The sequence below is a fragment of the Balearica regulorum genome, chromosome 6 (assembly GCF_011004875.1).
Source record: "Balearica regulorum gibbericeps isolate bBalReg1 chromosome 6, bBalReg1.pri, whole genome shotgun sequence".
NCBI lineage: Eukaryota > Metazoa > Chordata > Aves > Gruiformes > Gruidae > Balearica > Balearica regulorum.
In genome coordinates this window covers 3,397,925-3,425,871 of record NC_046189.1, presented here as the reverse complement: position 1 = coordinate 3,425,871, position 27,947 = coordinate 3,397,925, and the positions used below count along the sequence as shown (strand labels likewise).

The window sequence follows — 27,947 nt, the reverse complement described above, 5'->3', positions numbered from 1 at the left end:
CCAGCATCTGACGAGTCGTATTGCCATCCCGTTCATCACCATCACCCCCCGCGCCCCCGTTCTGCTGATTCGGCTCCTGTCTGCTTTCAGCTGCCCGGTTTGTAAAGCGAGGGGTGCAGCAGCTGGTTAAAGGAGAGGGTGGGGAGAGAACGGAGCCTTCGCTCGAGGGACCTGAAAAAAACCCAGGCACTGCAAAATGGGTCCTAGGTTCTGGACATAAAATTGCCTTTATTGCATGATTTAGTGTACATATATATAATCTCTACACAGGCAGATAGGGCAGGAAATTGGCAAATAACAACGGAGGTGACTACAGCCTGAACGATGCCTTAGTTTGCACTGCTGAGGCTCGCTGCGAGGACTTCTTCTCAGGGTCAAGCAGTTGCGTGGAAGGACTTGAGTTACGGCTGAAACCGGGTACAGCGAGAGGTGTGCTTGGGGGGGAAGGCTGAACCCTGACACCAGAAGGGTGGGTGCAAACCCATAGCATTGCCCAGATCTTGGTGGAGCTCCCTTCTGCCAGCCAAGGAGCTGCCACCCTAGCACCGAGGCTGGCTGAGCAGCAAGAGACGCGCCCGGCCGTGCTGCGGTGTCTGGGAGAGGTTCTACAGCAGCAGCGGTTTGCACTTCCCCTTCTGAACTTCAGGCCAGAAGGATTTCACTTTAAAATAAGAAACTGGTTTTGTTTGCAGCTGGAAAGCCCAGATCTTACAAGACTGCTCTGGGATGACCGTGGGACCTATTTCCAGGCAGTTAGCAGTCTCTACTACTACCGAAGCCAAACGTACACGTTACTTGCGTGAGAATTCACTCTACCCCTCACAATTAAAGTGCTTTTAGTTCAGATGCACAGGAAGGGCCCAAAGGTCCAGTCCAAGCAGCCATCACTGGGAAACTGCCAGCATCGGTCTGACATCCCCACTCCGGGTACGAGCGACCCTCCCTGCATCGCCCACTGCGGAGGGCAGGAGGTGGGGGCTATGAAGGACAGGGACCAGTATTAAGCAAAACTTTTTAACATGAACCTCCTCCAAAGTTTCCTGCAGGAGAAAGCAACCCCCTCCTCGTCCCAATGTCCTGGGCATGGGGCCAGGCACTGATCCACCAGGGTGAGTAGACATGGAAAATAAAATGTTGGAGGAAAACAAAGAGTTTGGGATTTCTGGGTGTTACCAGTGCTGCTGTCATCTGGCAGGAGCCCAGGGCCACTGCAGCCCCCAAAGGCCACCCCCTCCAAAGGATCGGATGGTCCTACCAGGTCCTACAATCCTGTCCTCAGGGACAGGGGGGACACTCATCTGCAAAGCACCTCTTGGCATGGGCTGACTCCATGGTGGAGCAGGGGAAGCCTCCGGAGAAGCACCTACGCTCTGCTTGCTGGAGCCCTTCTGAACTTGCTGGTATAACCTCACAGGGAGCAGGGACATCTTTGAGAGCTGGAAAAACCAACCGATCCCTAACAAGCCCTCTGGCCTTTCTTCCAACCTTTCTTGCCAGCCTTGCCTCATGTCCCCAGATGGTCAGGCATGGTAGCGAGAAGCCTCAGTAGGTGTTTGCACAGCTCTGTGCAAAGATCTGTTGGGCAAGTGCTCACTGGGAGGGAGCCAGCGCTGCTCTCACCCTGCTTTGCTGCTCAGGGAGGGGGAGTGATGCTCCAAGGGACGTTGCAGGGAGCTGGGACCAGTGCTGGGATGTGAATCCCAGCTGGGGATGCCTGGGTCCTTGCTCTACCTAGAGCATCCCATGCCTGCTGTCAGCTCCTGTCCCTGCTCAGCACCAGCCTGGGGCGTGCAGGACAGGCTCTGATAGTGATGCAATGACTGTGGCAGATGACATTGGCCTTTTGTGAAGGGCTGGGCCATGTCACTGCTCCTAATCCCCACGCTGACATCCAACTCCTCCTGAGGAGGTCACTCCTGCTCTGCATCCTTCTGGTCCCCTTGGTTGACCTGGTACCAAAGAGCTGCCCAAAGCTGAGGTCTCATGCCTGCACCCTTCCGTGAGAGCCCCTGGACACATGTCCACACCCCAGTGCCTCGCTCCTCTGCCCGGCAGCTCCCAGCAAGGCTCCTGCCCACGGCCTCCGGCTTCCCTCCTGTCCAGGGTTTCAGGGAGAGATGGGAGCGGGAGAAGAAAGAGCAAGCATTGGGGTGAAAGTGGTGAGGCTTTGCACGCTGAGGTCTTGAATCATCAGTGAAATGCGGTGGCAGGAGGGTCCCCCTCTCCTCAGGACAGGTGGGTCATCACAGGCTTCTGCAAGGCACCAGAGGGAGAAACCTCAGCTCACCCCCGTGCCCACACCACCCCGAGACACCCCAGGCGATGAAGCCAGCGCGCTCCCTGTCCCCTCCAGCTGCCACCGCACGGGGCGAGGACCTCCCACATCCCATGGACCACGCAGGCAGCAGGGATTCAAAGATGTACATCTTGTTTGGTCCCCCTTCCCTGGGGCTTATGACGTCCCAGAGCTCAGGGGGTGATGCCCAGGTGTGCCTGTCCTCACCAGACAGCATGGTGAGACCAACGCTGAGAGCCTGAGGCTCCGCTGGCTTGAGGAGAGCATGGGGAGGGACAGGTCCTTCTATGAAAGCCCAGGGAGTTTAGGTGCCACGGGGAGCCCAGGCCAGCCGCCCTCCTGGCAGCTGGGTTTGTACCGCAAAGAGCCGCTCCACTCTCCTGTTCTTCCCGTTGGGGTTTCTCTGCGTCAGGGAGCCACGGTAGACGGAGTTGCGGTCAAAGGAGTCGTCAAGACCTGTAGTGAAAGAAGACAGATGGGTAGCAGATCGTCATCCATCTCACTAGAGGCTTCAGTTACCCACCAAGTCACTTGGGTTTTACCATCCCCCACTTACTGTGGTTTTGGAAGCATGGTTGCACTTCCCTCTCCAGAAGGGTGGTGGGAAGCCCTCTGACAACAGGGACGCAAAAGCTGCTGCTACTTGGCTTTCTAGAGTGCCACACAAGCCGGATCAGCCTGCCAGCAGTCAACTGCCAAGACCTCTGCTCTGGAAACCTCCATGGTACAGCAAAAGCCTAGGCCATGAGGAGCTCTCACTCCCCAAGGCTTCAACCCTCTCTTGACCTACTAAGTCATCTCGCCTTCTCTGCCATCAGCCCCCACCAGCTGCACCTTTGCAGGCCCATCTTTGCAAGTCACTGACCTGCGGGGAGGGCAGTCAGGAGATCGAGTTGCCCCATCGCCCAGGCCAGGCAGAGGGGATTAGGCTCGCTGGGTGACGTCCATCCTGATTGTATATCCCTCTCTGTCTCCTTGTGGGGCTGACGTGTCCCCCGGGCTGCCTTTATCTGCCTGCCCTTTGCAGGAAGGAGGGCGGATGACTCCTCCTCAGCACGAGGAGAAAGGACCTTTCCACCTACCAGCCTCAGCTTGGGAAACGGGACTGTTAATCTTCTGCATGCGTTGGGGGAACGTGATTCCTTCTCTGCATTAAATGATCTTTCCCCCTTCCCTCCCTTCATCTTCTGTTATCTGGAAGGAGAGCCATTCTTTCTGCCTTTAAGCTTATGAGGCGAGATAAGAGAGAAACAGAAAAGTCATTTCCTAATGGGTCTTGCTGATAGTAGTCAGGATGAAACTGTTCCAGTGATTGTCCCCTGCCACAGAAGCTGCTGTGCCAAGTTTCAGGTCAATGTCTACTTCAGAGCATTCCCAAGCTGCCGTTTGTCATAGCCGGGCTGTGGAGGGCCTCTTGCCCCCCACCAGAGACCAATGGCTGAGGAAGGTGGGCAACAAGGTCAAGGATGCCTTCCCCAAGACATCCAAGCAAGGAAGAAATTACTACCAGAAGAGATGATGGGCTTAGGCGAGGCTTTGAGGTCTAACGGCTAACAAGATGCCACAAATGAAGTAACGCACCCCCTTGGACTCTGGGGTGGCAGAAGCCCAGGCTGCAGAACAAGTCCTGGTTCTCGGAGGTCTGAGACAACTCAGCCTGACCTCCGCTCTCCTACCGCTGCCCTCAATCCTGCCGGCTGCCTCCTCTCTTCTCAGTTATCCACCACAGAAGAAGCGTCCCCCACAGCTGTCCTAACAGGAGGCCACGAGCACAGGGAAGGGGACCCCAAATGCAAACACACGACTGGATGCAGAGAGAAACGACCAAGTGTCCCCCATAGCCCATCCCATCCACCCACAGGTCCCCACATCCACGGTCCTTACCGGTGATTTCGAGGGGACTGTTGAACTTCCTCCTGAACCCCTGTGGCCCGGGCATCGCCTGCGAGAGAAGGGGAGCAGCCCGCCGTGGGGAAGGGCATGGGAGGACAGAGGTGCCCTCTGAGGCCACCACTTTGAAAGCAGCTCCCTGAAGACCCTGGTTGTCCCCAGGCTTAACGCCACGCCACGTGCACACACCGGGAAGGTGCGCTAACCGGCACGGATTCAACACATACTCACTTTCACGTCATCCGAAGACTCCCCTGGACTGCTGCTGGTGGGACCGGCAGAGCGGAGGCAGGCAGCCTGCGGGCAGAGGAAGGGCAGAGGTTTCTCTGGGGCTGCAGATGACTCGCTCTACCTTTCTTTCCATTTTCACCTCTTTTGTTTAGCCTGGTCTGATCCTAAGGCGAGCGAGAGAGGCAGCGCACTGCCAGGGCAGCAACTCTGCCTGACGGACCGCGATTCTAAAAACCGGTATGGGAACACAGGAGTTGAGCCCAGGCTGCGGTGCACGCAGCAGCCCTGCGTGCTCTCCCCGCAGTCCCAGGAAGAGCACCCCAAATACAAAATCCTCCCTTGATGCGTGCAGGGAATCGGCATTATCCGCCCCCCAAGTGAGACAGCCGCTCTCGGAGCCGTGGGGCAGAGTAGCAGGCAGCAGGGAGGGAGCCGGGCACGGCTCAGCAAAGCCAGGCAGCCCTTCACAGCACCCAGGGACGGCAGCGACGACCCGGGGGAGCACGTACATCCCAGGGCTGGGACCTCTCCTACCCACCGTCCTCCACGCTCACCTGCCCGCTCGACTTCTTCCTCGCCTTTTCCACCGACTTCACTGTCAGCCCTGCAGCAGACAGAGCCGCAATTCGAGATTCGATGTCCGATATCTTTAGGAGAGGGAAAAAAAAAAATAAAACCCCATACAGATGGTGGCTGGAGGATCCATCCCTGCCTTCGTTTGCCGTCACTGGCCGGGGGGATCTGGGCAATGCATCTCTGGGAGCCAAACCTTGCTCACCTCGCTCTCTGCCTGCTGCACCTGAGCGGCTGCCGAGGCCACTTTGTCCTCCAGCTCCGACAGCTCCGAGTCGGTAGTGCCGCTGTGCTGAGCCCCTTCCTCAAGCTCCTTCAGGGTTTTCTCAAGCCGGTAGGTTTTCCCAGCAGTCAGGTATACCTGAAATACATGGGGGCGGGGGGGGTGGATTTAAAAAAAAAAAATAAAAAAAAATCACATTGCAGAATTAACCTCTCTGGAGTGCTCCTCTCCTGGTGTGACCGCAGCCCCAGGCGCAACAGCTCCTGCCACTATTTTATGACTGCCTCCTTGCCTCGCAGCACAGACAGTACCAGTCAGCTCTGGCAGGGTTTTTCATCTCATTTCCTCCCTTCCCCAGGCTTTTCAAGAGCAATTACCAACCGAGCAAAGTGGTAAAAGGCTCAATGGGAACACAGAAAGGACCAAAACTCGATGACCTACTCAAGAAGCATCAGCATCTTTATTCTGTGTGCTCAGCGAGGAGGCAGGCGCCTCCAAACCAAGCACGGGCTGCCATGTCCCATGGCGGCAGCGAGCTGGGAAGGAGAGAGACTAACTTTCTAAATCCGCTCGGTCTTTTTTTTTTTAAGGGTGTCTGTGTTGCCGGGTTGCCTGCGAGTAGGGTCAGGATTTGGGAGTTTGGCCCTGGGCAGTTATAACCAGCCTGACCCCTGCAAAAGGCAGCTTTGCCCAGGAACTGCTCTGAATACGCAGGAACGATCCCGGCCAAGAGCCCCAGCAAACGTGCGTGTGAACGGAGCCCGGCGGTGGGGTGAACCGGGGAGCGCTGACCTGGGGTGCACGGTGGCTACGGGAAGCAACGTGTTAGCTTTGCTGTCCAGAGAAGAGGGGTAAAGCACCTAACCCAATAAACCCACGGGGTTTGCTGTCACTTGCCTCTTCCCGGGCTACTACAAGGATGCGAGTCCAAGCAAGGTAATTTAGGAGACATTAGTACATCCGTATGCAATCACGTAAGGCGATCAGATAGGTTGTGGCCGCTGTTTTGCTGGCTGTTCCCAAAATCTTGATACTGCTAATGCAACTCCGGCTCCTCCAGCCCTCTCCGCTTTTCCTGGGCTGGGTATCGTGCAAAACTGCCCGGCACGAGCTCCCTGCGTGCACCGAAGTACCGAGCACCCACCCAAATCACAGCAACGCTGCCCGCAGGTCCCACCCATCCCAGTGCAAACCCTTGGGCCGTAAACAGAATCGCCAACGTTTCGGAGCGCACCCTGCTCCCAGCAGCTCTCTGCTTTATGTATCAGCTTTCCCCAATGAGAGATGAACTGCAGAGCACGATATAAAACCTCGCTCCCCGGCGCAGGGTGTTGCTGACAGCAAAACCCAATCACCCCAATGGGGACGCGACTCTTCGCCCCATCTTTGAGCTGCTGCTTTGCAGCTTGGTAAATGACACTGCAAATGCAATCCGTTTCCCACCGGGAATCGATTCCTGCGGGTTTACGGTAGCTAAAAAAAAATAAAATAATTGTCGGTGCTTCACACAGTCACACAAACCTAGCAGGGGATTACGCTGTAGATGTAAACCTATCACCTGCGTGAGCCCGTCAGCCCCAGGCACAAGTCAGCCTTAGCAAACAGGCGGGTCGCGCTATCCTCGGGCCGTAAAAGCCTTGATGAAAAGCAGTGCTGGGGAGGAACCCAAGAGAAGCGGGACAAAAAGCTTTCGCTGCAGCTGAAGCACAGGACTGCTGAAATCCAGCAAAGCCATGCTACAGCAAGCTGGGGACCGCGCTTGTCCTCTCTCCCTGGCACTCACCCCGGGGGGACCAGGCAAGGGAAGGCACGAGACAGAACATCTGCACTTGCTGTTGTGCCACCTCCCTCGTCAAACAGCCCTGGCCACCGTCGGACAAGACCGGACTCTTTAATCCCTCGGCGGTGGCCATCCTTTTAATGCTGACCTACCCACTAACAAGGAGTTGTGTGTGCGTGGGGGGATGTCCTCTATATTCCCACCCCCCTGACGCCCTCCCTGCTTGCAGAAAGCTCTCATGAACCTTACATTTTCTTCAAGCTCACGGTACACTTCGGCCACCTCTTTTCCGTCTCCCAGGCTGGGAAGCTGCCCCGCGGGGAGGTCACAGCCGCCGTTGCACCGGTTCTCTCCGTGCAACGACTCACGCGCTGCTTTCTCCGTGGCGTTTATGGCTCTCAGTACTTTGGCCGTGATTTCGCTCAAAGCCTGAGCCGATGACCTCTGCGTACGCCCGGCACAACCAAAGCGGAGCGTGGGAGGGAGAGCGGGGGGGAAAAATAAGGATGTTATTTTAATGTGGCGTACAAAACAGCATAAGTCGGTGGTGAAAGGGGCATCAGACCTTCAGGAGCTGGAGAAAGATGGAGAAGTGATAATTAAAAGGCTTACGCTGTTCCTGAAGGGCTCTCCACTGGAGATGGATACGTGGCTAAAGCAGAGCTTTGATCTCAGCCCGTGCGTTTCTGGAGGATGACGGTGACAAAAGAAGTCATCTCAAAAGGCTTGGGAAAAGAGGTTATCAGGGGACGTGTTGCTTGCTGGCAGCAGTGCCGCCGGAGCTGTGGGACAGCAGCAGCACCCGGCCACCCGAAGGCCACACAGTTACTCAGCAGTTAAGGTCTAATTGCAGCATATTGCTTTACACTTCAGCAGGCCTGAGCACGGATGCAAACAACTCCTTAAGTTTGTGGCAAAAAAAACCCAACAAACAACCCAACACAAAAACCCACCCCATAAAATTATTGCATTGCCACACTGCCAGAACTTGGGACTAATGTCCCTTTGCCACCCCAAGGAGCACCGATGGCAATAACGCTTCTAAGTGCTGCCTTTCGCTCGATAAGGCACTAAGCACCTGTAAAAACAGACTGAAGAAACTCATCATCTCTCTGTCAGCTGATAATTTCCTAGAAACCAAGGAGATGGGGGAGATATAGGCACTGGCGACAAACGGTCGTGTTTACAACCGCACGTATTTCCAGGTAAGCCGTCCTGCAGAGAAGCAGCTAACTCAGTCCAGCTGATATTTTTATCATTTTATGGTGCCTTCATGGTACAGCAGAGGGTTTTTTTCCACATTTTCCATTAGGAGTGTCTGCTTTCATCGCAGCGTTCCCCAGTTAGAAGGGCTTTCTCCTGACTGGAGGGGAGACTGGCATCAACCCATACTCAGAGTCATGCAGAATCCAAGCCTGAATCTGGTATAAGGAAAGTCGCTGTTGAAAAATCCACGCTGACATAACCTTTAACCAGGGCTGGTCCACCTACATCACTGCAGGCATTTCTAACTCAATCCTGCAAAGTAAAAAGCTGAATTTTGTTTCACTTCTCAGATTTGGTTCTGCTTGAGCTGTTGCATCTGGGTCTCTCTTTGCTTAGGAGCTGTCGTGTAGCTCCTGCGTTACCCGCCTGCACGACCCCACTGAGAGACAACCACCGTGCCCGTATCCTCCCTGCTTCATAGCTGGGTTTTGGTCAAAGAAAGTAGCAAATCTGGAGAATCCAGGCTTCATTTTATGAGAACAAAGCAGCTGCCATGGGTACCCCACTAACATCTCCCTGTTCCTGAGCACAGATCAGGGGTTGAGCCTCTGTCTGCTGCAGATCAGCAGCTCACGCAGGAATTAAGCTACCTGGGCTTGCTGAGTCCCCACTTATCCCCTGGGCTGCGATTAACTAGGAATGGTTAATAAGAAGATGCACGTCGTTCAGCCGATGAGTGGTAGTGAAGTCTAGCTGCAGCAATCATCCAAAAGCAGCTTTTAGGAAAAAGGAGGCAGTAAAGGAGGCTGTCGGTAAGGATGCGGCACACCGCTGATCCAGTGTCCGTAAGAGCACAGCAAACGGTACCCAAAACTGTGAAAGAAGCCGTCCTGACAACAGTTTCTTGCTCTAATCCTGAGATTTTACGTAAAGCCGTGCAGAGACTCACAGCTAAGACAGACTCACTAAATGCACCGTGTGTGTAGACGCAGCCACCCTCTCCAAGCCCAGCAGCAGCCGGATTTTTCCTTGCGAGGCTGAGGAACAAAAGCACGCTAAAGAGAGCCGTCGTGGCACCACGAAAGGCTCCACAACCTCGGATGAAACGAGCTTTGCGGGAGAGGAGAGGGACAGCGCGGCCCCCCCCTCGCTTCCTTTGCCACGCTCGCCAGCGACGGATGTATCGGAGCAAACGCGCACGTACCCCCTCCACGGCCAAGGCAGAAGGGAGGGGATGAACAAATGAGCCGTTAGAGACCCGAGAAGGAACGCTGACCTCTCCGTTTTGTGCCAATGGACTGTCTCGGGAAGCTCCGCACAACTGGAGACACACAAGACCTCCCTTTCTGAGTCACCTGGGCTGTCGTCAGCTCGTCCCCAGTGCTGTCACCCAGCTGGGCGAGGCGAGGGGGATGCGGTCCAGCACCTCTCTCTGCTCTCACAGGTCCAGCCGGGGAAGCGGTTCTCCCCTGCAAGGCTGCACACCAACGAGAACCCCTCCAGCCCTGCCGTGGCGATGCACGGGGGAAAAGCAGATCTCCGGAAGGACAAGGGGAATGGCCGGAAGCTGCAGGAGGGGAGATGGAGATCTGAGCAAGAAATCCTTCCCTGTGAGGGTGGTGAGGCCCTGGCACAGGTTGCCCAGAGAAGCTGTGGCTGCCCCTGGCTCCCTGGCAGTGTTCAAGGCCAGGTTGGATGGGGCTTTGGGCAACCTGGGCTAGTGGAGGGTGTCCCTGCCCATGGCAGGGGGGTAGGACTGGATGGGCTGTGAGGTCCCTTCCCACCCAAACCAGTCTGTGATGCTATGAAATGCAGCCAGCAGGCAGGGGGATAAATCAGAGCTGCAGTGGGACGTGGGGGTGAGGGGCCCTCTGGGTTGATGGGAACAGGGCTGCATAGACTCTGTGATCCCTCCTCCTCTCCCTGACCCACGTCCCCATGGATCACCCACCACCGAGTAGGGGACAGGAGCCAGCGCAGTGCTGTAAGTACAGGAGATGCTGACCTAGCAGAGTGAAAGTGGGACCAGGGACTTTGGGAGACCCTTGCCTAGCACAGGAGCACTGACAGGTCTGGAAGAGACGTTTCAAGCTGTAGCAGGTGCCTGAGAAAAGCTCGCAGATGCATTACCATGGTGCAAGCTATACGCCACTGAGAGCAGAAGGAACCACAGATGGAGCGCAGAGCAGCGTGGGTGGGAGGACACAAATTACCTTTCGAGCATCTCTGGCCATGTCGTCACTGGAGGAACTAATCTCTGGTTTCTTCACTCTCTTCTCTTCACACTTCTCTTCTTCAGAAGAGATTTCTTTGTCGCTGATGTTGCTGGCTAACTCCTCCAGCTTCCTCTTCAACTCCTCCTCCTCAGCATCAGGATCAAGTTGGGACTCTGGGGCTGGAGACTGAAGGAGCAGAAGGGGGGAGTTGTGTAAGAGTCTCCTGTGGTGGACAATGAGGTATGCCCAGGTCCAGACACACTCACCAAGACTGGCCAGAAGAACAGCTTGAGGAGCGTGACCACAGATGGACTTTGCAAAGGGGACTTTGAGCCCCCTCTCCCCACCCGTTTTCACAAGGGGTGGTCAAACCACCCAGGGAAGCAGCACAGCCCAGCGAGATGCACTCCAGCTCCATGCTGAGGAGTACAAACCCTTGATCTAAAGAACCTCCATTCCCATTTTCCCAAAACACAGAACTTGCTTGTTTTTCCCTGTGGAAAATTGCCTTCCCCCCCATTAAAAAAGGTTCGCATGGGGGATTTGGGGCCAAAAATCACCATGTTTTCATTAGGAACCAAGGGCAGAGATCGCAGTGACCCAAAGACACGCTCCACCAGGCTGACGGAAGGGGTCACATGAACCATCGCTCCCCAAGGTAGCTTTCGGAGCCTCGAGGTAATCTAATTTGCGATGAGAAAAGACACAGCAAATTTTCCTCTAGGATCGGTGGCATATTTCCACCCAGCCCTGTTATAAGGTGCCATTCGTGGTACCCGGAGAAGAATCGCATTAAACTCCCAGGCACTGGGAGGGATCTCCAGAAGTTACTGAACTCGCTGCCCTTTGCGTTAAGATGGGAATACAATTACCTGTGTCAGACCTGGTGGGTTTTTTGTCTAAGCTGTTCCTAACGACCTCGAACAACGGCATCTGCAGCAGGCAATCTTTCTCCCAGGCAACCTATTCCCGGGCTCTGCTATCCTTTCTGCTAGAAAGCTTTGCTTAATAGTTAACCTCAGCCTGTCCCACAGCAGTTTAGACCCATTGCCTCTACTCTGACCTACCACCCTAGGCATGGAAATAAAGCACGGGAACCTGCAAACGTGCACATCTCCTCCTCCCTTGGTCACATTTACTGACAGATGCACTGAATGATTACAAACGTGGCCATCCCCATCACAGATTTTAGAAAAAAAAAAAAGAAGATACTGCATTGTTTCATCTATGCCTTAGGGGACTTCTCTGTAATTATCACCGTCCATTCTGCCGAGCCATCAGCAGCCAGAGAAACTCGCGATGACGGTTCACACAAAGAAAGAGTACGTAGTCTAAAATTAGAAACCCAAAATCAATGTTAAGCGACCTAAGTATTCACAGATTCTACATTGCTGCCCAGCTTTAACTTAATTTAGCTGTTTTCTTCCGAACTTGATGGCATGGCAAGACAAGGGCAGCTCAGAAGCGATACAGAAATCCTTCTTGACTCAGATCTCACGTTCACAACGACCAGGTCACTTCCCCATACGTACTAATTGATTCTCGCGTGATTTTCAAATGAGCTGTCGCAGCTCTGCGGATGTACTGACACCCACCTAACGATACTCCTGAGATTGGCATTTCGTAGAGCATCAACCTGAAACCCAGTTTTCCTTGTGCAGAAAGCGCAAGGAAGGCACTACCTTGCACGGGGGCCTAAATGCCATGGGTTAAATTCGCTTCTGTGTCTGTCCTGCCATGCAACGTTTTCTAAGGCACTGCATCACCTGCAACTAGGGAACACCCTCCAAAGCCAAAGCAGAGGATTAAAATCAAACAACCTGAGCCGTTTTGTCTCTCCTGCAATGCCGTCCGTTTCAGAGAAGCCCCCCCCCCGCAGATGGCAAGGGGAAGGGACCAGCAGAGAGTGCCTTGCCGTGCCCGGTTACCTCGTCAGAGCGCACCAGGATTTTTTCCTCCAAGCGGTTCAGCATGCGTTCAATTGCTGACATGCGTTTGTTGAGCTCATGGATCTAGAGAAAAGGGGAGAGAGAGAAAGAGAGAGAAAAGGAGTGGAGAACAAACCAGCCACCGCTTCCAGGACAGTGAGAAAAGAGTGCAACCAGCAGAAGAAAGCGAGCAGCAAGACACCACCACCGTGGGCTGTGTTAAAAGACATTAAAAAAATAATGCCTTTAAAAAAAAAAAAAAAGCCCTGGATACGCTGACAAGCTGCAGGAGGTACACGACCTCTGCTCATATCTGGAAAACTCAAAGTGATGCCGAGTACCCAGCACACCACAATTCCCACCAAAGCATCGGTAACTTTGATGCAGTGAACGTAAAACCACGTCACCAGCCCCGTTGTGCCCCTTGCCCAGACAGAAGCACCAGGCTGCAACGAAGCCGCCTATCTTGCCATCATTCGCACGCTGCCCCAAATTCAAGTCAACGGCAGTTTTCTCTTCCTAAACGTGTTTTTTGAGCAGATACTACCCCATCACCCCCCTGCCAATGCAGCGCGGGAAAGGAAGAGGGAAGAAAGTATTTCCCACGAAAAATTCCAGATAGAAAAACTAAATCTGAAAGTTTTCCCCAACACACTTTGAGATTGTCTGACTTCTCCACGCATTGATTTACCAAAATGCCTGCCCCTCCTTTCTCCCTCACTCATCCAACTGAAAAAAAGGGGCATGGAGAGAAGAGACAAAATCCTGAAAATCAAAGAGAAGTAGCTTTCTATGCTCAAGAGCCAAGACAAATTTTTGTGGTTAAATCACTGAAAACATAAAAGGAAGCTTGGCTTTTTTTTCCTTTTAGAAATTGAAGCTTTGCTTTCTTTCTTTTTTTTTTTTTTTTTAAAAAGTCTTTCTCCTTTGATCCAAACAAATAAACCACAAAAGATGAGAAATATTGCCCATTTTATATAGATAAAACACGACCTCCCACATCACTCCTGTTCTGAGTGGCTGCCTCCCATTCAAAGGGGAACAAGCAGCAAATGCAGTAAGTAAATGCACTAACAAAGAGATGCAAGGGCTTGGCTTTGTTTTTATAACATTTCCATCCTCTCACTTAGTTTTTGTGCTTCCTAGTGTTCGATTAATTAGATCCTCACAACAGCTTGGAGAGATTGCATCTGCTTAAGGGAAGATGAATATAAACCCCGACACTCCGGAGAGCAGAGCGCTGTAATTACTGTCCCAAACTGAATGCCTCTTTAAGCAGCATTAAACCCACAGGCAGGAAGCAATCCAATCCATCTCTAAGTGGTTTCTCAGTACTTGTTAAGGCCTGACTCTTGCATCACTCCCAGTGATAATGAGAAGTCTGCGATGGGCCATCAGCTTCAGAGGAAGAGATGGTGACAAGCCGAGGACCCGGGCACTACCGCGCCTTCGTAACACAGAGGTTGGGAGAGGTCGGAGCGTAATGCACGGTTTGCCGTGGATGGGCTACGGGGATAGGAGCTGAAGGGCTTGCTTTCGTTCATCCTTCCCAAGCGACGCTGGTTTTAATTGCACGGTGGTCACTTCGTTAGGGTGCATCCTCATCAGGGGCTGGACCGCGCTGCGCCGCTCTCCCCGTGCCAAAGGCTGGCAAATGCTGCTCTGTGTTAATGCATTTAAAGCAAAGCAACTTAAACCACAGAGCATAAGCAGGACATCAGGCAGGACGTAAAACTATGACTTGCTGCTGGGGAGGGAAGGCAGGTGACTCGAGCAGAGGTGCTGCCTCCAGACTCTCAAATACCCAAGACCTCTAACAGAAGCTTTATGTAAAGAAGAGGAGCCAGATGGCATCAAAACTTTGGGAATTCAGGACCACTAAGCTCCCTTAAGGTACAGCAGAGTGGCTTTTGGGGAGAAACTTGGTAAATCGGTGCTATTCCTCATGGCTCAGTCCTGTTCCTACCTGGCTTCTAAAGACCTAAAGGCAAAGACCTGCACAGTTACCAATTCAGGGCTTCTTTTCATGTCTCATCAGGTTTAAGAGCATTTTTAATAGTGGTTTTTTTTTTTTCTTTCTTTTGTTTTAAATTTTGTTCTAGCACCTTCAGCTCCTGGAGTCAGAGGGCTAAGGAACAGCCTCTGCTTTTGTTACTAGAAAAGTTAAGTTCCTTATGTTCAGTACTGAAAAGCGTATCCTCTCCACAATTAAAGCAAAAGTGATTTTCAGATCAGACAAATTTTGATGAACTTACAGCCAAGGCAGTTTTAGGAAAGAGGGTGTTTTTCATCTGTGGGGTCAAAGTGACCCAGGGCAAAGAACTGAGCTCTCCACCTCTTGAAACCTTCAGATGCCACCAAGGTGTCTACTGTGAAAACAGCACTTTTGAAGCCAGGCTATGGCTGTGACGTACCCTGGAAGTGCCTGTAAGCAGCTCAAGAGCCGCTGCTTTGCTGCTCGGGAGAATGCAGCCTGCTGCTCGCTGTCCCAAATCCCTCCTGACCTGCCTTTGCCCTCCTGCCAGCCTCAGCCCCTCCATCTCCTCCAACCTCAGGATGAGAGGATGGACACCAGCCTCTTCTGAACCTCTTCCAGCTCTGCCAATACCCCAGAGTCGGTTAGCCCCAAAACCTGGATGTTCTTGCTTTCTCTCTTCTTTGGGCTTGTACCTGGCCTCTCCTTGGCCAACGGCGATGGCAACGCACGTGTGCATCATTCTGAAGTTAATGGTCCAGCACACAGCCGGGTCTCTTCCTGCTGGGCAAGGAGAAGGCTTGGCGGGAGGACGGTTGCTAGCTGTAAACACATCAGCAGCACAAAAGGGCAGGAAGGATGAAGAGCTATTTAAGCTAATGAATGATGTTGGCATAAGAGCAAATGGGGTTAAATTGGGAGTGAGAAGGTGCCTTGTAACCATTAGAGTGATGAGGCTCCACAGCAGCCTTTGTACTGGTGTGAAGGAGCAAACCACAAAGCACGCCGGACCGCCCTGAGGTGAGAGCTTGCCCAGCTGATGGAGGAAGTCATCTGAAGCCTTGGTAGGAATTTGGCCCCATTTCCCCACTCTGCAAAGCACGGTGCACATTTCGCGCCTAACGTACCGTGGCCTCGTTAAGGACACCCAGTCCAGGGTTCTTCCATTTACTGCTGACTGAAATAGGCATTTACTAATTAAAACATGTGCCGAGAGAAGTAAAAGGCAAAGGAAAGGTTTCCCTACAGAGGCACATAAAGTGTGGTGCCAAGGGATGGTTGTGGTTACACAGATCCCCCCACCGATTACTCAAAGGGGGGTCCAGGATGTGCAAAATTACCAGCTGTGAGTGGAGCCTGACATCTGGCTCTCCCCATCTATCTGTGGCCAAACACCACCCTGCCTTTTACTGCTCAAGGGGTCTGAGGGATGCTTTACCGTTCTCACCACCCACCGTTTGCAAAGGCGCCATCAGGAACTGCAGGTCCTCACTTGACAATTAAACCAGAAGCTCACAGCCTTTTTGACACCCTTCTCTAGGCTGTTCCCCCTATTATCATCATTCAGAAGAGATACGTGACAGGTCGTCCCGACCCAGTCCTACCGGGGCAGGAACACTACACGCTGCAAAGGAAAAAGCAGGATCTTGATGCTTATTAAATATCCCTCTCCAAACCTCCGTCTGATCATAAAGCACCAGCACATTCAATTGAAGAAAGTCTTTTTCGGGGACACAGAAACCCATAGGTAACTCGCAGATTAATAAGGACAGGCTGGAAAATTAACAGCAATGAAGGCAGGCTCGTTACTGTGACAGCAGCACGGGCAGAGGGAAGCGCCAGTCCCTGATTTTCTCTTTGCCATGGGTGTAAAAGTGGGAGGGCTGGAAGGAGAGCCTGGGAGAGGGAGCAGAGAGCTCTAGAGTACTTCTGCATCATCCCAACGGTGCAGAGAAAAGTCTATTCTCCCTCACCTTAATGAACGAAGGGGCCTTAAACACACCCTCCCAGGTCTCAGCCCTCCTCATTTCACGGCCACCTTGGCAGGTCCCACACAACACGGAGCGCAGGACACGGCCTGGGCATTCATCTTGCTGGTGCCACACAACTGTGATACGATGCAAAGATGAGCCAGCTCCTAGGTCATCCCACGGGCTCGCTGTATTGCTCTGGCAATGCAAAGTGGCTATGCTCCCAACTTCTTTGGTTCCTGAGCTGAAGAGGAGGAGAGAGGGATCTCGAGTCTGGGATCCATTCTGCTCCCTCTTGGACCCGCACACGGGAAGTGCCAAACTGCCCCTGTGCATCCTGGCTGGGAGACTACCTTGGTTTGCCACCAAGGCTTCTCTTCTCCTCCAAACCATCCTGCACCTCGCGGATAACCAGCGTTGTTCATGGCAAGAGAGTCTTGTGGCCACAGACTTGGTCTCGCAAGAGGTTCAACAGCTCTTTGGTACCTGATTCCCGGCGTGGCTGGCGTTCTCCTGGGAGGAGGCTCTGTTCCGGCGTTTCGCGTGATGGGGCGGGTAGGCAGGGAACTGGGCTCCCTTCGTGTCCTCGTCAGAGGTGTCCATATCTGCCGAGTACCGGGACCGGGACTGCTCGCTCCAGGGGCTGCCTTTGGAGAGAGAAGGCTTCAGCGCAAAGGTATAAGAAATTCACACCCTTGAGTTCCTTCCTGGACATCGGCCCCATCCTTAAGACAAGCAAATAGTGAGACGTTTCTCCAGATCACACCTTTCTGTGAATCTCCTAGATTCTCCAGATCTATCCTTTGGCAGGAGATGCTTCTACAAGAGAGACCGAGGGCAAGGATGGCTGCGCTGGACCAGGCTGCAGCTCCATCCGCTGTGGCCACGCAGGGTCCCACACAGCGGTCCTGGGGTAGCGGTGGGCACAAGGAGCATCATCCTTGCTTTCTCATGCCCTGAACAGCCAGGTCCCTCACGAAAAACTGCTGTTGCCTTCCCAATTTTGTTGGAGCACAGGCTTGGACACTGCCCTTCATCCTTTGCTTAGGTGCTGGAAGATGTTTATCTCAAGGTTAGAGAGGTACCAGTCTAGGATAGAGCATTTAAGAGAGCAGAATTTCTCCTTTTTTAGAGGAGAATTTCAAATGAGACAAAAACAATGAGAGAAAATGGAATTAACAAGCCGGGGCGAGGCTGCTGCTCTGTCGCTCCAGAGGGGCTCGGAGCAGGAATTTAAATAGTCCACAGTAAGGTTTATCCAGTGTTTCCTAGTGCCCTGAAAATCAAGCTCCTGAAAATACAACCGAGCAGTTGGAGACCCAGCAGGATGTGTATATCTGACAGTTGCATGTGCACAAGCCGGTACCCAACCCTCCCGGCTCTGCTCTCGCAGCAGGAAAAACCAATAGTAGTAAAAGGCAAATTCTGCACCGCCATTCGCCTGGGTTTTTATAGGCTCATGAAACCACAGATCCGGGTGCTACTTAGCAACCCCCAGTGCTTGTTTGTTGGGGACAAGACCAGCCCATTACAACCAAATAATTTCAGCTGATTCTCTCATGGAAAAAAAAAAACCCACCCCCCAAAAAAAGAAAAATTACTTTTGCAGATGGATATTTTGTCTTGACGCTCCAGCCTTTCAGTGGCTTTGTGGTTGTTAAAAAGAATAATAAAAAAAAAAAAAAAGACATTTTTGTTTGGTTCCAACTCTTGCAGCCACTTTTCCCCAAGGTACCAGAGGAGCCTGGCCAGAGACACCTACCAGGTTTTACATTTCTTTCCAGGCTCCTTCTCCGTGAATTGACGGTGAGCCGAACCTCTGTGCTGAAGTGCTGCTCCGGAGGGCTCACACCCGGTCCCTGTTCCTGCAAGACGTGGTGGAAGACCAGATCCGCCTCCGCGATCCTGGACTCCTCCTGTGAGGCATCTTCGGGCGAGTTGGGGAAATCTGGGAAGGACTGAGAGATGCGGATTGCTGCTGAGCAGCCGCCCAGGAGGACTCCCTGCCTCTTCTGACCTTCGCTAACAGCTCCCAGCTTTATCCTCCAACACACGCATCGACTGACTTTTTTACAATGCCTAATAATCCATTTTAAAGCCTTATTTATCTTGCTGACGGACCCTGAGCACTACTTCTCATCGCTACCAGGGGGCACTGTTAGTTTTTACAAGAACTGGGCAGAATCCCTTCAGCGAGGCTACAAAAAGCTCCAGTCTTTTAAATCACCGTGCCCTTTCGCTTTTTCGAGCGATAGCCGCCTTCTGCCCCTCAAATAATCTGCAACCAATAAACCCAATTTGGATGATCTCAACAGAGTCCGGTCCTCCCTAGACTTAAGTTGAAATCTGCTGCATGAGGATGGGTTTAGATAAAGAATTAATCTACTTGTTTACCCCAAATTGTTATCGGTTTACGTGGAATGGTGTGAATTACTTCTTTCAAGCCTTTGCTACGCATCGCAGTGCATCCCACTTCTACCCAGGAGCAGAGTTTAAAGTATGACAGTATCATTAGAAGATGGGATGATGGGAGAGGAGTCTGCCTTCATTTCATCCCTTGAGCACTGCACCTCCAAAAGCTCGCTGGAAACTAGGGTGTCCCATCGCCTTGGGACAAACACAAGAAAATTGTTGTCCGCAGAGAGCTTCTTGCTACCTCATCTTACCACTCATCCTCACTTCAGTCAGATGTCTTACTCCTGACTCAGCCTGAGGCAAAGGACTTGGAACAGGAGGAGATAGCACGGGAAGCGAGGATGGGCACCATCGCCCCTCAAACCAGCTGAAGGAGGAGGTAGCAGAGGTAGAAAGGAGGAAGAAGAGAGGAAAACACCCCCCACCCCACCCCCAGCACTCTCCCAGTACCTGGAAAGCATCCGGGCTGCTGGCCGCTGGAGAGAGCTGCACAGACTGGCGGCGAGACTGAGCAGAGTATTCCGAGTCCAGCTCAAAATCAAAGGGATGGACAGACAGCAGGCGCTTTGTCTTGCGCATCTTAGCATAGGAAGTGCAAGAAAGGAAAATTCACCATAAACCACAGATGACCTTGAAGAAAGGGGGAGGGAGAGCCCTCGTCTCCTTCGTTTGCCTGAGTCTGCCCAGCCCAAAGCAAGGCTCCTGCTTTTTGCAGAGAAAATTTGGATCCGGTGTCATCCTGCTTGCAGGGAGCCAGGTATACAGGGCAGAGTGTGCTTGTGCTGGAGTCAAGGAAAAGTGGGTTCCTGATTTCCACAGCCTCTGGATCAGGACTGTGGCCACCAGCAGACAGTAAGAAGCTCTGTCCTGGTTTATAGAGGCACTACGGGAAAGCTGAGCCAGCTTACAGCTCAGAGGGAGGTCCAGGAGATGCTTTCAAGTCCTGAAGCATCTCCGTGTCTTCAGAAAAAGGATGCTGTGGGTAGATCTCCCCAGATATTTGGGAGGTCACCAGCTGCCTTGGGGCAGGAGCAGCTTGGACAATCCTCTAAAACTTGAGAAGCAGATCAAAATGAAGTATCAACGCAGCACATACCCGCAGCCGCAGGCTGAGATGGTGCGTATGTGACAGCGTGAACGTAACCATACCAGCATTTCAAAACCACACCAGCAGATTTCAGACATGCTGCAGGGATAAATACACTTCCCATCAGGCTTCTTAATCTGCATTTCAATCCATACACATGGTCCCAGAAAAACCCAGGAGACAACTCAATCATGAAGCCAGCTGTTCTTTGCTACTCTGCCAGGTGTCTCTTCTAGTAAAAAACCAGGTGGGTTCTCATTATACAGGTAGTAGCTGGGACTTTTATAGTAATTAGGGACTTCCTGAGCACCAAGAGTGGGGGTTTTTCCTAGAGGACAAGTATTTGTGATTTTACTGACTTGGTTGTTTTTATGCAAGCTAGGAGAGGGGCTCATCTCGGAGAAGGAAAACAGAGCGAAAGGCCCCGTTTTGAACGTGGCACAGAAAGCCACCACCATCACCACCACTGCTACCACCACCCAAGGCAGCCCAGCAGCAGCTGAGGGCACAGAGCAAGGCAGGAGGCGACCCAGAACAAAACCTTACTCTGCTGTAGCACTCTGCTTCAGCTCCACGAAGGACATCGTCTTCGTCGTCGCTGTGGTCCCCAATGCCACCACTGGTGAGGAGCTGGCATTCACCTGGAGGGGAGACAACAACACGCTGTGTATGGGCAGCTCCTGCACCCCGTTCCTGGGGGCGGTGAGTCCCCACCATGGTGGTCACGCCAATGCATCTGTAGGTGAGGTCATGCTTCTCATATGGGGTGAAAAAGTCCAGATTAGAAATACATCCCAATTTTTTTTTTCTTTTTGAATTTTTTTGCATACTACGTCATGGCCAGTAGGTTGCACAAGGGAAGGGGACAAAGGATGGGAAAGGGACAGGAACACCTTAAAGTAACCCTAGTACAAGGGAGAGGAACATCTTACGGTAGCCCCAGCGCTGCAGCTGGCACGTAGTGAGCTACAGCCTAAGGTCTGTAGGATAGAAGCTCTTTGGGGTGCATGCCGTTCCCGGGTAGCGCTGCAGATACCACTCTTCGCACTCGATCTTGTGAAAGATCTTGTGATCTGGCCTCTCATTGCTTCCCCTTCCAGCTGTGCACCATCGCAGATGTGGAAGTGACCACCGCAGGAAGATGAAGGGCACCTGCACCTCAGAGAGCACCCTGAGGTCCACCCGGGTGACTCCAGTGTTTGGGAGCACCACAGCTCAGCCCAGCGTGGTTCCTGGTTCCCATCAGTCTATCTCCCAGTGACGCGTTCCTTTCTGGGTCCCCATGTCTGCAGCCAGATCACCGCCAAGCCCAGCAGTACGTTGGGAACAGTACAAATGCCAGACCGAGTCCAAAGTCAAGGTGGCAAAATGGTCTTTCCTATATCAAATGGCAAGGGGCAGCGAATGTGTCCTGCTCCTAAGGAACACAACCTGAAGTCCCAAATTCAGTGGGCTCCTTACGAATACGGCCAGCTTTAAGAGTATGATGTAGGTTCACTGAGCTGATGGGTACTCACAAGCTTCAAGTCTGGCACGTGACTAAAAGCCCTGTTGTATCCCAGCCTACCCTTGGAGACCCGAGGTGGACCACGGTGCAAGAGATGAACACTACAGTCCACTTCCACCACAGATGGGAGATGTCCTCCCTGGTCCAGCCACACCAAACCGTGCTGGAGTGCCCATAACCAGAGGGTGTGAAGAGAAAAAGGCATCGGAAACCTCTCTTGAACTGCAAGCCACACGCTGCAATTCTCTTTTTTCACTTACTGTTAATGTCTGGCAGGCTGTAAACTCTGTCATGAAGACCTAAATGAAAAGAAAAATGGTGGGAAAAAAATAAACACATTTTCTCCAGGTACCTGGCAGAGAACAAGCCTCAGAGCTACGGTTAACTGGAGCTCTCATTCTCTAGCCATCACAAGGCACAATCATCAAAAAGGCTCTTTAGAGAGAACAAAACAGGCACTTAGAGACAGGACTTGACTTTTAAAAGTCAAGAGAGCTTCTTGCCACCACTTCCACCGTCCTGATGCAACACGCCTGGGTGTGCAGCAGCAGGGGAAGAAGGCGCAGCCGACAGCAGACGCCACGCAAAATGCCATGGTCCTTCTGCTGTACGTACCTCCTGCAACCAGACATACGTCCCAGGAGGAGAGTCTTGCTTGCTCAAGGGTCAAGCCAATTCACTTGATGAAGTAATACCGACAAAATCATCTCTTTTTGAGAAAGACATCAGAATCTCAACATAAAGGAGCCTAAAGCGCTGCTATCCTCACGCTCGGTTTGGTTTTCTCTCGGATTGTCTTTTTCGCGTGGTCTGACGCATTTTCAGACCGAACGCCGCGTAAATCGTCAGTCCATTAATTTTACATTCAGTGCCACTACCCTCCAGGCTGTTTCCGATGTTTCTGCCACGAGTGGTCTGGATAGAAGATCAGTTGAACCAGATTATGTCTGTGGTTATTTGCGCAAACTTTTCTGTGGCTCCTCAAGATGGGAATAAAACCCACGTTGGTTTTTAAAGGCAATAGGCAACGCGTGAATGGCAACTAGCAGCTACTCGGTAAATAAATAACGACAGCTTTCAGCATATGTTTATACACCTTCGGACCAATCCCAGAAATACCAAAGATCCATAAAGCTCTGAAAAACATAGCTACAGTGACAAGTAACTCACTAAATTTGATACAGTTTTGTCAGTGCCGGAACATCATCAGGTTGGCTGTAAAAATCTTTAGATCATGGGAAAAAATGAGTGCTGGCTTTACCCAGCCAGCTGGATGTTTTGGACCCGCAGGTTAAACTTGGGTTAATTTTACAAGCTCTCCCCTGTGACGAAAAGAGCTAAAGGAAAGAAAAAAACAGAGCTGTGGCTGCTACATACTTAGAAACTGCAGGACAGGAGACTTTTAAAACTAAGCGCAAGATATTCTCAAGTCTCTGGTAAAACCTTAAACCTTAACGGGGCGGGGGGGGGGGGGATAAAATCCACCAAGAACATCTGCTCTGGTGCTCATAATATGAACGCACCGCTCCGAACCTCCGCTTCCTCCCCAAAATGTTGTGCGTGGTCTCGAAACCACACGGCTCTCGGAGCGGCATCAAGGCTGACGTTCCTCACTCGGTGCATCCCAATGCCCGCTCAGCCCCCCGCACGCAGCCGGGCAGGAGAAACCCCGGTGCTGCTCCTCACCTAGAAACGCGGAGTTCACGCCCTGCCCCGGCTGCAGCCTGCCGTAGAGGGACTGCAGCACTTTGGCACTTCCAAACCTCTTGAAACGGGATCGCACGTGTTCGTAGTACCACTCCAGGGAACCGATCTTCACGATCCTGCCCAAAGAGAGGACGCGCGTACGGGTGAGCGCAGCCCAGCCACGCTCTTGGTGACCAGACCCTCACCCAGAAAACGCGTCTTAACCAAAACACAACCAGCATAGAGGGATGCTGAGTTTGGGCGACTCTTCTTGAGCCTCAGCACCGGGGCTCGCCTCGCCCCCCTCGCCCTCCGTCGCAGGAGCGGTACCTGGAGAGGCGGCAGGGATCGCAGACCCAGCCTTGCTCCTTCTTGTTGTAGCGGCTGCAGTTCTTGCAGATGTGGAAGCGGCAGTCCAGGCATTGCCGCTTGCTGTTCAGCAGGAACTTGAAGGGCTGGAGGCAGTGGACGCAGTGGGTGTCGTTGAGGTGGGACTGATTCGTCAGGAACTCTCTCTTGCTGCTCTCCTGGTCGATCTTGCATTTCAGTTCCCTGCAGAAAATATCCCAAAACACATAAACTTTTTTTTTTTTTTCCTTTTTTTAGCATTTCACTGCCAACTCTCACATGGCAAACCCCATCACGCTTCCATCATTTCGGGAACGATTTTCTAGGGAACATCCCAAGTCCCGCAGCTTGTGGAAACAGCTGTAGGGCAAATCTAATAAATAACATAATCACGAGTTAAATAAGCTGAACAAACAAGTGAGCTCCAGATTCAGGGCAGGTTGCTATACATTAGGATCTGCTGGTGTTCAATTTAAGATTAGATTTGGTTGTGCCAAAACTTATCCTGTTTGCTTCATGGGGTATTGATCATAGATCCCAGGAACCTCAGGAGAGCAGCTCTTCTCAAAGGCTCTGGCTCCATCCCAAGCCAACCTTTGAGCCTGAAGTCCAGCTGTGAAGTAAAAGCTTTCTGGAATTCTCAGTTTAAAAGAAAAAAAGCACACTTTGAGATTAAAAAGGATTAAAAGGGGTTTTGATTAGTCCTTCAGTGCTAAATTCAGTGAGATTTTTTTATTAAGGGCAGAAGTGATGCGCAACGGGGTCCTGGCTGTTCAGAGGACAGCAGATGGAGAAGATGCTCACGACAGTCCCGTGAAAGCCCGGCCAACACAAACGCTTTCCGAGAGCACCTTCTCCTGGGCACTTCATCGCTACAGGGCTCCCTCGCTATCCAGGGCTGGCTGGTAGAGCGGGTCCCCGTGCAAGGAGGTATTTGTGCAGGGCTGAACCCCCACTGACAGCCAGGGCCAGCTAAAACGCCTGCCGAGCCGGGACGGGGGGGCTGCTGCGCTCCCCAAAGCCTTTCTGTTTGTTCCCCGTGCCACGCACTACCTCGGATATGTTTGCCTTTGGGGCTATGGCTGAGAGGCAATGTTTGACTTGTAGGGAAGGTTGTTTTCTGTCTAGGCAGGGTTAGGAAGCTGCCTTTTCCAGAGCAGAAGTCAGCCCGGGACAAAAAACTCCGGTAATCAGGTCTGGAGGCTGCTTCAGGAGCACAGCGTGGACCACAAAGCTTCTGGTGATGCTCCCGGTGCTCCCCAGCCGGCAGGGAGACGGGCTGACGCCGGGGTGACCGCAGCAGGAGCCTTGCTGGCGTGGCAGCGCGGTGCCGGGACGTCCACGGGAGCAGAGATACGTGGCTGGTGGTGGGAAGGAGGTGAACGTCAATCAAGCTAATCTCTGTTTAACCAAATCAGTTTGCACATTAGGGATCAGCTCTCGGGTTTTTTTTTTTCCGGGGGGAGACTTATCGCCAGCTCGCTGCCAGCACGCCAGGCTGTGTTCTTTGTTACACTGGAGAGACACCAGCTTGCGTTAACCGAGGATCTGGGACATGTAAAAATCAGTATAAAGACTGAACTGGGCACCTAGTTTTTACATTCAGCTTTTCACCGTCCTAGCAGTGTTTCACGTGACCTAGTGCAAATGTCCAGCAGTAAATTTATATGTGTCTACTGAAAACAAACCCCCAAACAGCAAACCCTTGGCTTGGGCTCAGTGCTCCTTTTCCACCCCATGCCCAGGCTGTTTCCAGCAGGATCCCATCTTTCACTGGACTGCTTTTTCTGGTTCCCAGAGACCGGTTGGATCCCTTCACCTCCCCTCCCCTTGCCCATGAGACCTGCTGGAGGAAGGACAAGTCTCAGCGAAACCAGTTTAAAACCCGCAGGAACCGTGCGCCTCTAGTCTCCTCTCGCTGGCAGGAGCACAAGCCAGCCCTTTCCCCGCTCTGCTCACGGCAGAATAAATCAACGGCGGTGGGATGCCAAACTGCAGAGGGGTCGGTCCAGCTGAGCTCCAGGAGAGATGTGGGGGAGCCATCCCAAAAAACAAGGGGTTCCTGGCAGGGAGGTTTATGGAAGGAGGGAGGGAGACCCCCCCCTACAAAGTGGCCATTATTTAATTTCTGGGGCAGAGCGTTACCCTCGCGTGGTTGTGCAGTTTCTGGCCAGCTGAAGCCTTTGTCCGCTGTCGGTGAATAGCTTCTGCCAAAAACAAAACGCAGAGAAGTAGCAGAAAGGGAAGAAAAAGAGCAAGCTGGGGGCGGGGGGGGGGGGGAACATTTCTTCAAGACTTGCAGGTTGAGACAAGCCCGGTGAATAGAAAAGCAGATGAGGATGCTCAGAGCACAGGGGGGCTGGCTGCAGGGTCTCCCACAACCTCACATCTTGTCCCAGCTTGGTACAGGCATTAAAAAAAAAACCCAAACCCACGTAGCTCTGCGTCCGGCGTGCAGGAGCATGGCAGACTTTGCCAGACTGGTGGCAAAGATATTACAGAAATCTCTGATGGATGGCCCTAGCTGAGGCTGAGCCTGCAGAGAGAGGAGGCACCCAAGCCTGGGACCAGGTAACGTGCTCTACCCTAGAAACCCAGGCAGTGCCAGGCACCGCTGGGTTAACGCCAGCCCTCCGTGGGGCAGGATTAAACGACAAAATTAAAAAGAAAAGCCTTGACTGCTGGCACTGAGGGACTGCTGCTCCCTAAGCAGCTGGGCAGAAGCATCCTGAGACCTTCCCCACTATCTTGCACACCCTCTAGCACCTCCCATACCATGGCACTCGATTTGGGAACCTCCTGGGCATCAGAGGGGACCCAGATAAGCCAGTCTGGCACCGAGGTCACGTAGGTAAGGAATTCACCTCGCCCACTTTGCTGCAGGGCACGACGATCTGGGTCCCCACCTCCTTCCTCCAGGCAGAGCTCAGATCCATCACAGGGGAGACATTCACCCTTTCCAGAGTGATAATTTTTTTTTAAACACCCTTGTCTGATCTCTGTCCTGCACTTCAGAGCTACCGGCAGAAGGCGGCTGATGATGATACTGAATTATCTCTGTCTCCCACACAGGCTGGGTTTTCTTAGGCAAAAAAAAAAAATAAATAAATAAAAAAAATCAGGAATTTCAAAAATACGTGGCTGAGAGCTTCTCCTGGCTAATGGTGTAAATGGAGAGGCTCCCGCACAGCCTTGCGTGGACTGCAAGCTTTTGGGGGATGTTTCCACAGCTCAGATGCAGATATCCAAAACAAAGAAGGAAAGAGGATGACTCTCATGCCTCACCTTTCCCTTTGGATCTGATAGAGAAACCAATGAGGTCCCGGTGTCTGGAGCATTGTCGTGCCATGGGCACTAGTCCTGGCTCACAAAATTCAGAGCTAGGAGGGCAGGAGGGCTCAGAGGGGGTGTAGCACTGCCGAGAGCTGACCTTGGGAGCGTGCATCGTCCCACTGGGATAAAAATGAGAACTTGGCCAGACCCCGAACAGGGACACTGCAGCTACAGTTATTCTTAACTTAATAAAGTTAAGAAATCATTTAGTTCAAAGCCTGACGTAGTTAATGAACAAGGTCTAAACCCCCACAATTTTTCTCAGGCTCAAAATTTAATCTAATGGGACTGAGCATGTTTTAAACAGCACTTTTGTCACATGCACTGTTTATAAGAACTTAGAAGGCACGTCCATTTGCTGCTCCAGTGATTTTTCAATCTTTTCCCAATCGGTGGCCCTCTAAGACTTTCCCAGGACATCACGGCTCCCTATATAGCATATTTAAGGCAACTACAATAGGTTTACTACTCCTCTCAGTTGTTTTTTCCTGGATACCTCAGGAGTCCGTGGACTCCCAGGACCCACTGAATACCCCTCCTGTCCTAAACACATGAGTGTCTTCGCACCAAACAAAAGCAAGGGAGCCAGATGCCATCCATGCTCCAAGGCAAGGTCTCCCCGTAAGAGCCGCGCCAGCGGCGTCAAGCCCCACAAAGGCATTTCTTGAGCGGGGGCCATAAACCGCCGTAGCGACACCGACCCGCATCACCGCCAGGTTGCACCTTTGTGGCCTGAACGCATCACCTCACCGCTGATAACGTAATCTATTAACCACCGGGTTTGATTTTAACAGCCAGGGGCTGGCCGTTCCTCCTCGACACGTCGCTTTCCTCCCACATCCCACGCGCAGCCGGACGTACGGGGATCACGGACCACCGAGCAGATACTCACTCCAACCGCTCCTCCTCTTTCTTCCGCAGGTCAAAATCCCGTTGAACGACTTCCCAAACGTGCTTGGCCTCTTCATCGGTTAGCTTGGAGAGGTCCAGCTTCCTCCCCATCTCGTCCCGGCGAGGGTCGAAGCCGGTCCCGTTACTCGTTACCCCGAATCTTCCTTCTCCCGTCCCCCGGGATGCTGAACGGGAGGGAGTGGAAGGAGCTCAGCCCCACCTCCGTGGCTGCCCATATAACCAGGCAGAGCTGCGGGCAAGCCAGCCGGCTCCTGGCAGTATCGCAGCCGGTCTGCCGGGCTCGCCTGCCCGCGGAGAGGGGCGGTGAGCAGCGCTGGCGCGGTGCCTATCTGCTGCGGGGCCTCTCCGCCAGCCGGGCGGGCAGCCCTGCC

At 52.6% G+C, this 27,947-nt stretch overlaps 1 protein-coding gene across 7 annotated transcripts; it reads right to left on the bottom strand.

The window, feature by feature from the left end:
• Window positions 1-204: 204 nt before the first annotated feature.
• Window positions 205-27,849, bottom strand: MLPH (melanophilin). 7 transcript variants are annotated; one of them, XM_010300253.2, is made up of 17 exons: window positions 27,557-27,847; window positions 23,314-23,535; window positions 22,984-23,120; window positions 21,558-21,596; window positions 20,337-20,431; window positions 19,154-19,282; window positions 18,051-18,246; window positions 16,775-16,935; window positions 12,344-12,427; window positions 10,413-10,601; window positions 7,243-7,437; window positions 5,196-5,351; window positions 4,972-5,064; window positions 4,418-4,483; window positions 4,181-4,238; window positions 2,655-2,752; window positions 205-2,253 (listed from the first exon to the last, which is right to left on the bottom strand). In XM_010300253.2, the coding sequence occupies exons 1-17, from the start codon at window positions 27,664-27,666 to the stop codon at window positions 2,227-2,229; spliced, it is 2,055 nt and encodes a 684-aa protein (XP_010298555.2). In that variant the 5' UTR covers window positions 27,667-27,847; the 3' UTR covers window positions 205-2,226. The 7 variants fall into 7 exon arrangements, with proteins under 7 accessions (XP_010298555.2, XP_075612053.1, XP_075612051.1 ...); XM_075755938.1 differs by lacking the exon at window positions 7,243-7,437 and having other exon boundaries at window positions 27,557-27,849; XM_075755936.1 differs by lacking the exon at window positions 12,344-12,427.
• Window positions 27,850-27,947: the final 98 nt, after the last annotated feature.